Source organism: Lathyrus oleraceus, chromosome 7 (assembly GCF_024323335.1).
Source record: "Lathyrus oleraceus cultivar Zhongwan6 chromosome 7, CAAS_Psat_ZW6_1.0, whole genome shotgun sequence".
Classification (NCBI taxonomy): domain Eukaryota; kingdom Viridiplantae; phylum Streptophyta; class Magnoliopsida; order Fabales; family Fabaceae; genus Lathyrus; species Lathyrus oleraceus.
The window spans coordinates 44680980-44694672 of NC_066585.1; the positions used below are offsets into that span (position 1 = coordinate 44680980).

The following is a 13693-nucleotide window of genomic DNA, read 5'->3' on the forward strand; positions in this document are numbered from 1 at the left end:
AAAGTTGTGCAATTTACTACAACAATGAGCAGAATGAATGTTGAGTGTCGACGACACATTGTTTGATTTGAAGAGTCAACTTGATTTATTAATACGTGAGAATCATATTCTCAATATTTGATCACCATAATATCCAGAATATTTGATCACCAGTTTGTGTAATCTATAATCTAGTTTGTATTTAATTGATGTTTTTAATTATTTATAATATGTTGAATTTCATTTGATTTAATGGAGTCTTTCAGTTCATTGCTATTATCATACTATTATTGTCAAGATTTGGATTCCCTGTTGTCATTTTCTTAAATGCTCATACTAATATAATTTCTTAAATGTGGGGAATCCGAATCTTGCAGAAAGGCGTACTAATTTCAAGAATTGGCACCAGAAATTCTGCATTTGGCACCGCAGTTACCCCCAATCAAAGATGACTTACGTTTCAACTGCACAGCCAACTACAGGAATTTCAATCCCTTTCTGCAATTCCTAATGATTGCAATCTTGTAAATTTAGAAACTTGCAGAAAGTAGGAAGAAGCAATCTTTCACATTTCATGTGTCAACTATTACACTCTTTAAAATCTCTTAATTCACACACCATACAAGGTTTACATTTGAGACGAGGATCTATATGACTCCATTGCATTCAGTTGACATTATTCAGCTTTCACCTCATGCAGACAGAGTTGTACCTAAATTTTGGTGAAAAGGTTCACTTAAGATCCATTGAACTACGTCAATCCAAGCATAAATTATAAAAACAATCAAAAATCAATACACCAGAATATTGGAATACACGACGGTATATGATTACAATGAACAAAAAAACCTACTCAAGTATTGAGTTGTCCCTCTTGGCAAGAGGCAAAGACATAAACTGCAATGCAAGTAACTCATCTCTGCTATATTTCATCCTTTGATCTACACCAAAACAAATAAATAAAATTAAAATTAGATGCATTATAAAATAAAATAATATAACAACCAGAAGATTAGAAACGTAATGGGAATTACCTACAAAAGATGGAGATAAAGGCGTTTGTTCTTTCTTCCTAGTTGCTTGCGTAGTCCTTGAAGTTAATCGAGATGGAGATGAATGATGATGATGTCCATTTTCTTCAAAGGGAAGTACCGTAACAAGTTCATGCCTTACTTCAATTTGTGGATGATTTCTACAGAATGATAAGATATCTTCTTTTGTTAAGAGCCAACAACCTCTTAGGTCCATCAGTTTGAGAGTTTCAGGAACCTTAAACATATCAAGAGCATAACTTGTCAACACCGCGTCACAGATACTTAGCTTTGTCAATTTAGGAACTGATGATAGATGGTAAAGTGAGATGTCTGCAAGTGAAGGACTTTTAAGAGATAAATATCTCAGCTCTTGGAAGCTTGATAAAGGGAATAAAGCTTCATTGATGACTTGAGTGTGCTCCAAATTCAGCCTTTCTAATTGTTTAAGATTTTGTATGGTCGTTAAAGAGAGAGAGTCCAAGTCAGTACTTTCCTGGTTCAAAAACCCTGAATCCAAAGTAAAGATAGGAAACTTAGAGAAAGAAAAGAATTAAACTACCGACACAAATGAAGATAAACCAAACAAAACTGATATGAAGTTGAAGAAATCAGTATTTAGACATTTTGAACAACGCATATACAAGAAAACAACAATTTGAAGATATACCGGACAAAAGTTTCCTAGTGAGGAGTAGTTGTTCAGTGGTAAAGAAAAATACTCATTTAATGGCTGCCGAATAGTATGATTTAACCTCAACAGTAACAACTATGCAGTAAACAAATACCTTTAATGTTTGTACTGCTCAGATCAACATCCTTCAATGAAGGCATCATGCTGATAAATGAGAAGGCAGTATCATCCACCGATGTTTGAGATAGTGACAGAATTTCAAGATTGGGAACATGTCCAGCTAAAATCCCTAATCCAGCAGAGCTTATCCAAGTACCACTCAGATTCAGACTTTTCAACTTTCCACCAATACATGCAACCATCTCAACTGAGTCATCATCCATTATACATGAGCTGAGATTGAGATGTTCTATTACTTTAAGTTTACTTAAGAAGAAGAATTTGTCAAGGCCGGTATGGGCTAAGTCCAGAAAGGACAAGAAATTTGTATTTGCATACAATAGGGTTTCAGCTTCATTCAGGAATTTAGACCCAGCGAAAATAAGCTTTTTCAAAGGAGATTTATCATCTTTGAGAATAGAGTCAATAGTACAATTACTCATGTTGAGGCATTCAAGAGCTGATAAATTAGGCAATTTTGTGACGCTGGTCCAATCAAGATTTAGATGGGTTAACTTGGGGAACGTATTAAGAAGGGCAGCGCCTTCATTTGATACTTTACTACCCCAGAGTTCAATGTGTTGTAGATTTTCCAGTACCTAGAGCATGTGTTTCACAGGAGAGAAGGACAAGATGTCCATGTTACTACAACTTGAGAACTGGCAACAAATACTTGTATGGGACAAAAATCACCCAAGTAATCAACAAACAGACACACTCTGGAAACAAAACACAAAGGTCACCTAATTAAAATGAAGTCTAACAGTGAATTTGGGCTAGTATTCCAAGAAATGTGTCTCAACTTGTTTGATCAAGTTGCGACACAGATTGCTGCATAAGCACACAACTGCAATCCGATAACTTAAAAAATGGTGCTAAAACAAAACCATATGAGTATCTGGCCGGCAACACAAGAAAGCAATAAACAATTATTTTGCCAAAACACATTCTTTTGAGTTTAAATGCAGAGCATGACATGCACATAAATCAATCTATTTGAAAATCAATGGTGCAGTGAACAACACGTCAATATAGATATAAATCATAAACCCAGTAACAAAAGAGTAAAGATCCATTTACACAGGAATCAAAGACGAGACAATTACACCACCTAATGACTTTATCAAGAAATTGAATTTATCCAATCAGCACGTGAATTGTTCATCTTGCATGACAAATTTCAAACAAAAAAAAACCTTTACCTTTACAAATCAAGTGAGTAGTCATTCCCAGAAAGCGGCGCATGGGGGCCGACCCCAAAGGTGGGATGGTGGGATGAGCGCTCTATTTGATCATTTTTTTGACAAATTACATACAAATATTATAAACATATATTTAATGTAAAATTAAACAAATAACTCAACTCATAAAATATTCAAAAATCAAAGCACACATGACTCTGGAAGTGCATAAACGACTACGAAAGAAGGTTAAGGTTGAGTCTCAACTCAAATTTGATTGAACAACCCAAAATTACCCTTAAAACATTGTAAATTTAAGGGGTGATTTTGGTTTTTTAGAGGAGAAAAGGATAGAGGGCTAGAAACCGCTCCGGGCCGGGAACTACTCTTCTCCGTTATTTACCCTATTACCTTATTGCGGACGCTATAGTGTTCTCTTCCCATAGCGGTCAGCCTACGCTCTGCTCCGCTATAGTGCAGCTATTGCCCGCTATTGACTACTCTTATGCACTTTCATTTATTGACAAGCATGCTATTAATTTAACCAAAAATTGATGAAGAGTAAGTCTAGCACAAAAGTTTCCTAGTAAGCAGTTGTCAAGTGGAACGTACTTTCATTTATTGACAAGTATACTAACACAAATATCAACCTAAAAAGAAATACCTGTAAGGAAGCTAAACACGCATCATCCACCGGCAAACCACCCAAGTCAAGAAGAGACAAGTTTTTAAGAGAAGCAAGAAGCTTAATTCCTTTAGCAGTAACACCCGTTTTCGAAATGTGCAACTTTTCCAAATTAGGAATGGAAATTATATGATTAATTCCAGCATCATTAACTTTCGAGCATCTAGATAGATCCAACTCTTTAAGACTATTCATTCCTAAAACCAATTAAGACGAAATCATCAATCACCACACACAAATCAAAATGACTCAAACAATGTTTGAGAATCAGTAATGTACCTGCGGTAGGCCAAAGAGCTGAAGAATTGATTCGGTGACATTCAGCAATGTTCAAATAGCGCAAATGGCGAAATGCTCCTAAATATGCCATCCATTCAGCATCAACGGAGTTATCGCCTCTCAAATCAATCTCTTCCGCACTGTGTTTGAAAACCCTAATCCAGAAGAATCAGACAAATTATCATTATTATTATTATTATAGTTATTAACATTGAAGAAACGAATTGAATTGTAAGTGTTAGTTACTCGAGGAGGGAGGGGTGGAGGAGACGGCGAGTGATGAGGCGGCGGAGGAGAGTGTCGGCGAGATGAGAAGGTAAGCGATCGAGAGAGCGTCTCTGTAAGCGCCATTTGTCAACGGTTTGTTTGGTTTTGCAAGCTGCGTTAATGCAAAGTTGAACCAATTCGGTTTCGTTGTTCATGATTCTGTGGGTTTGTTGTTGTGATTTGTGGAATGAAATGAGAAAGATGAGATTGATTCGGTGTAGTTGTGGTGGAATGGATCTTGGGATTATTCATTCAGAGGAAGCTTCGTTCTTGTCTGTGGAAGGAAACACAGACATCTCAATATGGGCCTTGTCATCCCATCTGGGCTTCCTTTTGTTTACGACTGTGCCAGGTTACCTGCCCAAGGTTTTATTTTTTATTTATTTTTAATTTAACAATTTAGGGACAGAAATGCATTTCTGGATTTTTGATGCAGAAATTTGAAAATTCGTCACATTTGCATGTAAGTCATTTATGGAGATACATTTTCGGAAATATATAATGTGATTTTAATAAATCAGCACTTTGCATGATCAGACTTCATAATTATTTTTATCCAAAACCTTTTCAAAAAATTATTCCATTCTCGATCAAGGTTTTCATTTCAAAGTTTCAATCTTGTGTATCATCACATCAAATGAGTAAAACAAGCTGAAGTTTAAGATAAAGATCGTATATTATAATCATCACTTCTCACATTAATCTTGTTTTATAGCTTATAAAAGTTGTGTTGTTTTTGGAAATGTATTTTTGGATTCTATATGAACTCCTACAGAAGTGTTAGAGGCTGTTTGTTTTCATTTTCAATTGTTTTTGAATATTTTATGTTATTGTTTGTATTAGATATGATGTACCCGATGTTTTTCCAAAATCTATTGTGTCTATGGATTTCAAACGCGTTGAAGTGAATGAGGTGGATGCTGGCAACTAATTTACAAATGGAGAAGAGTTTGAATTTCGTGATCATATGTTTCAATGGATTTACACAAAGACGTCCAAGTTGGGGTTTGATGTTGTAATTAGAAGGTCTGATAATGGTTCAGATACAAGAGTTGCATTTGTGACAATGTGAGGCGAAAGAAGTGGGAAGTGTATAACTCATCTCCATCAATTCAAACGGGATGACACTTATTCAAGAAAATGCCAGTGTCCCTTTAAGTTGTATGGTTATCTTTTGTCAAATAACAAACATATATTTGATGTGATATGTGGTTTACATAACCATGACATATGTGAAAAGTTAGTCAGTTATCCAATTGTATGTCGCATCATGCCGGAAGAGAAGAAAATTGTTTCAGACATGACGTTGAATATGGTGCAACTGAAAAATATAGTTGCAACTTTGAAACGTAAAATACCCGAAAATATCTCAAATATCAAGCAAGTGTACAATATTCGGGCCCTTAATAACAAGGTATTGAAGGGGATAGGACTAAAATGCAACAATTATTGAAACTTATGAATGATAACAGTTATATATCTGGGTACCAAATGTGCAAAGATGGAGTAACCGTTCTAGATATATTTTGAACTTATCCTTATTCCATCAAGTTGTTCAACACGTTTCCTATTATACTCATCATTGATTCAATGTATAAGACTAACAAGTACATATTTTTTCTATTGGAAATTGTTGGTGTTACCTATACCGACAAGACTTATTCTTTACATTTCTAGAGAGCAAAAAAGAGAAAAATGTTACTTGGGATTTATAAGTGTGTCGGACAATGTTGAAGGACAAAGAAGACATGCTAAAAGTAATTATCACCGTCCATGTTACCACTTTGATGAATTCGGTTGCAAAGGTCTTTCCTGCTTCTTACACGTTACTTTATAGGTATCACATAACAAAGAATGTGAGAAGTCAGGTTAAATTTGCAGTATGGACGAAACCAATTAAGGGCGAAGACAGGATAATTGTCAAAGCTAGCATGATAATGGAAAGAATAATGGATGCATAGAATGTTATAATAAACTCTTCTACAAAAGAGTTATATGCCAATGATATTATACATTTGAGAAAAGTTCCAAATTTGTTGTAATATGTTGAAAGTACTATTCTCAACCAGGTGAAGGAGAAGATTGTTTGTGCTTGGACCAATCAGGTAAGACACCTTGGAAATACAACAACTAATCGAGTTGAGTCTGTCCATGCTACACTGAATAATTGGTTGAGAAATAGTAAGAGTGATTTGTGTAGATATTGAGACATTGTGAACCAAATGATCCTAAACCATCATAATGAGATACAGACATCATTTGGCTGCAACAGAACGGTGTTAAAACGCATATTAAAAGACAACATTCTCTATTCTCAGTTGGTCGACAACATATTTCGAACACCACAAAATTTTATTTTTCACGAAGCAAGACGGCCTGAGAATGTAGGACCATAAAGAATCATACACACATCTATATGGGAAAAAAATAAAATTTTGTTGCAATTTATTAATCTCTTATTCCTTGCATTAGTGGACCGACTTTGGAGAATAAATGTATGTGTTTCGCTGAAATGGATCATCTCATAGCAAGTGTGTATGATAAAGTGTATATTGATCTTACAAGATACAGTTTCTCATAAACATTTTTTTCCACTGTGTACTGCCCCAACTTAAAATTCAATTGACAGTATTATGTATATTGGGTGGATTTAAAAACTGCGACACTTTATTCAAGTTTATTTGAAATCGTGATGCCTCATACCACTGACAACATCAGAGTGGACAACTCATTCAACAACGAAAGTCGATACTTGGTGGTTAATTTTGTGAAAGGATGCAAGAGTTCACCAAGTTGAGAAATATATAAAGAGAATCAAATAAGTAAAATGTCAAAGGCGGTACCACCCATATATTTAGCCGGTGACACATGTTTTGATTCATTCTATATTTTATTCAATAATGTAGTTATGTGGTTAGATATTTTTTTTGTATGTAATCTTGTAGCAATATTAATGATGTCTAATATATACATATTCAAATATTTCAATACATGTTTAAGTTTTAAAAAAAAAAACATTTTAATACAAGTTTTGTTTCTCTCTGTTTCGGAATTTTATTATGTTATAAATTTCAATACAGTCTTCCATCTTTTGATTTAAGAATTTGATTAAACTTCTAATTCTCAATTCTTAGATATTTGTTAGTGAAAGAATTTCTAACATAATTTCCAATATTTCTAAACTTTAAAAAACATCCATGATAGGTATCTTTATCTTTTACGCCTCGTGTGTCTATCTTCTCTTGTTCGATACTTGGAGAGACTCCATATATCATTTCAAGAGTATCCCACATTTCATTGGCGGTTTTACAATAATAAACATAATAAAGTTTACTGTCATCTAGAGATGTTATTATAAAGCTCTTGTTTTTAAAATCAATCTCAAACTTACTACTTTCATCTTCGGTCCAAAGGGAATCAGGTTTGTTCACTACTTCATCATTTACTTGATGAGTATGGATAACCAGATCATTGACTATTATTTCCCATAATTCATGATTTATGATTTATAAAAGACATTCTAAACCTAGCTTGCCAAATATCAAATCTACTATTATTGAAAAGTGGTGGCGTGTTTAGAAAATATCTCTTGTCAGAAGTCATCTTCCTCCTGAGACGATTAGTCCTTAAATAGGAGTTAGACTCTGATGCCACTTGTTGAACATGTGACTTCACAGACATGACAACGGATGAATTGTGAGGTTCAGAAAAATATGGTTTTGAAAAACTGTGCATACTAAAATCAGAGTTTAAAAACATTTTAAATATTAAGCAAAATAAAAATAAATTACAAAATATAAATTACGGAAAATAAAGAGTTAAGGGAAAATAGGAACACCAAGAGTTATACAGGTTCCAAAGATGAATGCTTGATGATGATGAAGAGATTTTTGCTCAAGAGAGTTTTTGGGTTTTGAATATAGAAATGTTTTGAAAATAAAAAGAAAACTGGATGAAATTAAATATAAGCTTGACTTTTCAATTGTGATTTGAATGATGTGTAAAACGTGATTCGAATCACGGGTTTTATTTTTTTAAGAGAGACGCACTTTGATTCGAATCAAGTGCAATATCTGATCCAAATCAAATCGAGCATCCCTAAATGATTTTTAGGTCTTAAGATTTTGATTTGAATCACGGCAAAGGCAAAAAGTCCTAATTCGAATCAAGAGGTTCATTTTGGAAAAAAAAACTTGATTAAATGAGATTTTTCAAAATCAAAAGCGTTTTAATGGTAAAAAAATATATTTCATGCAAATGAAAACAAATCTTAATGTTATGCATGAATGTAAACAACTTGAGTCATTTTAGTGCACTTGTTCAAAATAATTTTTAATGCAAAATGCATTTGATGTGAATGTTCAAATAATTTTGATGCAAAATATTAAATGATGATGCATGAATGCATTAATAATGCATATGAATGCAATGAAAAGAGAAAATAAAAATGAAACTGATGCATTGAATAATTGAATGGTTAAGGCATGGAGTGCACAAACATATTGTAGTACCCCAAAATTTTCCCCCCATTTTTGATTTTTCATCTAACCCATAACCTGAGACCCATATAACCTCATGCATATTCATCCTCATTCATTCATGGTTAACATTGACTAACAAACATCATAGATTCAAGGTTTCTAGTTAACAAAATAGAATGGATTGGAAATTTTGGTGTTGCTCATCCTATGGGTTGCAATCCTAATTCTTGATCTTGAGGGATCTTGTGTTTGACTTTGTGGATGTCTGACGTTGACTTCTAAACCCTAATTGTGGGCATGTGGTCTGAGGTGTAGCATGTGGAGCTTTGACATTCAGGTGCTTTGCTGATTTGGCTTTCTAATCTATGGTTCATCCCAACCCTAGTCCTTGGCTTTGAGGTTCGTGAACCCTACAGTTTGCATTGAGGTAGTGGAAACCCTAGTTATGGTTCATGGCATTGATGCGCCACTTGAGTTGACTTCTCTCATAGCTTGAGATTCTTGATTGATACACATCTTTGAACTTTGACTTAGTAAACCCTAATGCATGGTGTTATGTGATTGATTCAAGGCATGTTTGCATTCATGTTTCATTGACCTCATGGTCTCATAATCCATTTGATTCGAGTCTTATTTCATTCCCACTTCATCCATTACTTTCATGGTTTTATTAAAATGGCAAGATTCATTCATGCTTTGATTTATAGTTCCATTGATAAAAATTCATTTGATCAAGTCTCTCTATGACCCATTAATTCAATTTCATTAATTCATTCAAAGAAAGCCAAACCATTATGCCTCACACATGACCCCATGCATCAAAACAAAGGAAAAAACCCATTTTGCATGATGGAAATTGATTACCATGTTTGGGAAATCGATTTTCCTGCTCCAGTAGCCGAAAATTTCATTTCTAGATGATGGAAATCGATTACCATGCTTGGTAAATCGATTTATCCTGCTCCAGTAGCCAAAATTTTCATTTCTAGATGATGGAAATCGGTTTCCATGCTTGGTAAATCGATTTACCCTGGGACCGTAGCAAAAAAAAACAATTTTTCATGATGTAAATTGATTTACATGCTTGGTAAATCGATTTACCCTGGAATAGTGGGTCAAAATACATCATTTTTCAGCAATAATGCAATTTCCTTTGCACTCAAAAACAGCTTCAGTGCTTGCATCAATACACCTTGAAATTTCTACACAATTATGCAGCAACAAACCATAACATTCATGCATTAAACCAAGTATTCCCAACACTTTAAATCATCAAATTTAAGCAATTCTAACATCCCCCAACTGTCATAACAGTCCTAAACTAACCACACCAAACTAATTCCAAACCTCTTCAAACTAATTCCAAACCATTTTACCTAATTCCAAGCCTCATTCAACCAATTCCAAGCCTCGTAAAACTAACTCCAAACCTCCATTTGATCCAAACCTGTAACCTATATAAACACAAGGGGGAGCAAAAAAATCAGAACTGGATCACTCTCAAATTACTCATTGCAAATTCAACTTTTCTCACTTCATCTTCTCCAATTCTCCTCCCTACACCAAAGCTCAAATCATCATTGGAGAAAGTTTCACATTGAAGTTTGTTATCAATTGAGATAAACCTCTTGCACTCAACAATCATCCCTACATAATCAACATCAACAAATACAATTCAATTCAGAATTTTTCAGAGTTGATTCTTGAAGAGGAGGAGTTCATAGTAGAAGTAGAAGATTAAAGGTTCAGTGGAGCATACCTCTGGTTTTCTCTTCTTCATCTTCATCACCTCTAAATTTTAACAAGTTCCAAGACAATCATCTGTCTTGTAGGTCGGTGAATCTTCATCTTTGCTTGTTTGTTGAATTTTTGATACCACATTGTAGCTTGTGTAGTGGAGAATCAAAACCCCAAGGTTTGATGGTTTGATTCTCTTCCACCTCCATTTAGTTTTAGATTTTGTGCTTAGGGTTCTTAACTTTAATGGATCAATTTCCAGAATTAATCAATTTGTGGTTAAAATGTGTAACACCTCAAAATTTGTCCTCCTCTCTTGGGACTAGCTTAGCATATTGCATCTCATTTTTAGGACATTAGGCATTACCTCTTTGCATATCATGTGAAGTAAGCAAGCCATCCTCCTAGGTCTTTCTCAGAAGATGGAGAGGTTAATAGATGCAAGCCTGAGGGTCTCATGAATTGATCACTAATCATCTGAGGTTTGTGCTTCAATTAGGGTTTCTTGGTTCCTCAAGAAGGTTGGGTATTATCTTGGTTGAAATGGTACACCATCATCATCATGGTTCATTATTCCTGATCAGATTCCTTGGGATTAGGGTTTTGACCTCTAGTCAACCCTAATCAGTTGCATTATGCCAATCAGGGATTTTCAAGGAGATGAGGTCTTTATTGAGATGGAGATCATCATATGATTTTATTGAGCTTGTATAAGCTAGGGTTTCATGTTGGAGTTATTTCATCAAGTGGTTGAGGCTCAAAATCATATGTGCATGACCAAGTCATCTGTCAATCACAAAAGTCAACTGCAAGTCAACTGTTGGATTTGGAGGTGGGAAGTGGTTAGAGATACTTCATTCATGTTCAAACAAGTCTCATTTGACATTTCAAACATCAACATTGAAGAATTTGAGGTCAGGTCAAATCTTTCCAAAAATAGAAAGTGACCCATAATTCAAACTTGCCAAAAATGGAAAGGTTTTCAACTCAAGATTACATCATCAAGAAAGCTTCAAATGAAATTTTGTTGAACATGAAAGTTATAGATCTTTCTCTCCCATTTCTAAAAAGTCCAAGATCATCAATTTCTCATGTGTGGTTAAGGAGATATGATCAAATCTTGACAAAGTGTACATGGAGCTTCAAATGAGCATAACTTCTCAACCAAAACTCCAAATTGGATGGCTCTTTTTGCATTACTCTTATTTTGATCTCTAGTTTCCAAATCTTGCATTACATTACATGCATTATCATCACATGAATATTTGGAAATTCACTTGATTTTTGGAGGGAAAATATGGAATTTAAAATTTGTGCATTATTTGAACATTGTGCCATTGCCTTTAGCTCCAAAACAGATTTTTGAGTGAAAATGAATCACAATTCGTGTACTGTTCACATGCATTTTCATGTATAAGGGTGAAAATCCCAATTTGCATTTACACCTCATATTTGTTAATTCCATTTGCATTGGCTTAAACTTGATTAAGGCATGATTAGTAGAACATATATAAGCCTAATCTCTAACTGTTTTTCAAGGGGAACAATCACTTTTTCAGATCTAGATCCAAATTCTTGAAATTTTTTCTCTCAAATTTTCTTCAAATTTCTTCAAACCAAATCACAATCCATTACTTGATTCATCATCTGGAGGCATCTTTGAGCAAGTTTGAAGGAAGAACCAAGAGAATCCATGACTGTTTGTTCATGCTTGAAGCTTGGAAGCAACAATGGTGAATCCAAATTCTGGTTGAATCACGAGCAATTGAGCTTCAATCTTTCTTCCAATCACCTGTACAAGCATTCTAGAAGACTCTTGGAGCATCACCAAGCCTGAAACATACGAATTCCAGTTCTGCACTTCAAGAGGTTACAAAATCGATTCTCTTAATTCTCAATTATGTTATGATGTTGTTGTAGATCTCTTTGTGCTGGTTAATCTGAGCTTTGAACCATGAAATTCCATGCAATATTCACTGAGTTAGGTTGATTTAAAGTTCCATGCATGAAAATAGATTTGCTCGATTCTCTCTTAGCATGATGATTTGAGTTTAGCTATGCATTGATCTTTGATCTATGATGAAAATGCTACATGATGATGTCCTTAATTTGAAATTCTGGAGAAATTGTTCTTGCTGCATCTGCACTGTTCATGATCCACGATGAAGATGATGTTGTTCATGATTAGGCCACGCTTTTGATTCACTTTCTGCAACGCAAATCCGTTCCAGTATGTTAGAATAGGGCTCGCGTGTGATTGGTGCATGCTGATTGCCATGCTGTGTTCTGATTGGTCCATTGCTTTGACCGCGCTTTGACCATGCCACGTCTTTAATGAAACGCTGAGTTTCATTCAGTTGAGCGCGCCGCTATTTGAATTGTGCTTCACTTCGATTCCGCGCCAATGCATATTTTCAAATGCTTCTTTGATTTTTCCTTTTTCCTCCATGTATTCATACCATGCTTCATATGTTTTTTTTTGTTTTTTTTCCATCTCTAAAAATTCATATATAATTAAAAAATCATCCAAAAATTATGAGATTTTTTGTATTATGTTGCATTTTCTGCCTATTATTTTTTGATCATTTTTCCATAAATTGTGCATGGCTGGATAACTTTTTGTGCTAGGAGACTTGAACATGTATGCATTCTTGACCTTGCTTTGCCATATCATTTGTGAAATGCTGGTCTTTGATCCAATGCTTATGAAATTTTGCATGCTATAACTAGACTTCTTGCTTGACAGTTTGGTGTTGATTTGGTATTTTTATCAATTACCATTGCTGTTTTATGATCATGTTAAGTTAGGTGTGACAATTTGTGTCACACCTTGTGATGTTCAACTTGATTGATGAGTTTGCCATGCCAAATGATCTCCAATTGCCTTGATTTTTTGTATGATGCATGCTATGGATGTTGTGATTGCTCATAATATTTGTTGGAATTTTTGGGATCATTTCTGATTTAATTGAGATTTTTCATTCTGGATGGTCACATTTGAGCTTTTAAATTGCCTTGAACTTCATTTGATCATGAAATGCTTGTTCATTATCTCATGAATGTGAAATTTTGCATGCTATTTCTAGACATGTTGAGTGTTATTTTGGCTTTGGTTTGAGGTTTTTACCAATTACCATTTCTGTTTTATGCCTATGCTAACTTGGTTTGACAATTTGTGTCACACATGTGCTTGTCTTGTGCTTGTCTTGACTTATGCTATGTGATTGCCATGCCTAATGATGTCCAATGCTCCTAATTTT

General features: G+C 34.5%; 1 protein-coding gene across 3 annotated transcripts; it reads right to left on the reverse strand.

The window, feature by feature from the left end:
* Positions 1–527: 527 nt before the first annotated feature.
* LOC127101584 (uncharacterized) lies at positions 528–4549 on the reverse strand. 3 transcript variants are annotated; one of them, XR_007794667.1, is made up of 7 exons: positions 4195–4549; positions 3949–4103; positions 3649–3866; positions 1799–2402; positions 1018–1520; positions 833–920; positions 528–691 (listed from the first exon to the last, which is right to left on the reverse strand). XR_007794667.1 is itself a non-coding variant. In XM_051039037.1 (7 exons), exons 1-7 carry the CDS (start codon positions 4368–4370, stop codon positions 667–669), a joined length of 1773 nt encoding a protein of 590 aa, XP_050894994.1. In that variant the 5' UTR covers positions 4371–4549; the 3' UTR covers positions 528–666. The 3 variants fall into 3 exon arrangements, 2 of the variants coding, with proteins under 2 accessions (XP_050894994.1, XP_050894995.1); XM_051039037.1 differs by having other exon boundaries at positions 1014–1520; XM_051039038.1 differs by having other exon boundaries at positions 528–920.
* Between the last annotated feature and the right edge of the window lie 9144 nt (positions 4550–13693).

Excerpts from the sequence above, each read along its gene's own strand:
- LOC127101584 (XM_051039037.1), bottom strand. The coding sequence starts at position 4,370 with ATGAACAACGAAACCGAATTGGTTCAACTTTGCATTAACGCAGCTTGC. Across the intron at positions 3,867-3,948 it reads AGCTCTTTGGCCTACCGCAG|GAATGAATAGTCTTAAAGAG; the intron begins GTACATTACTGA and ends AATTGGTTTTAG. Across the intron at positions 1,521-1,798 it reads GAGCAGTACAAACATTAAAG|GGTTTTTGAACCAGGAAAGT; the intron begins GTATTTGTTTAC and ends CTTTGGATTCAG.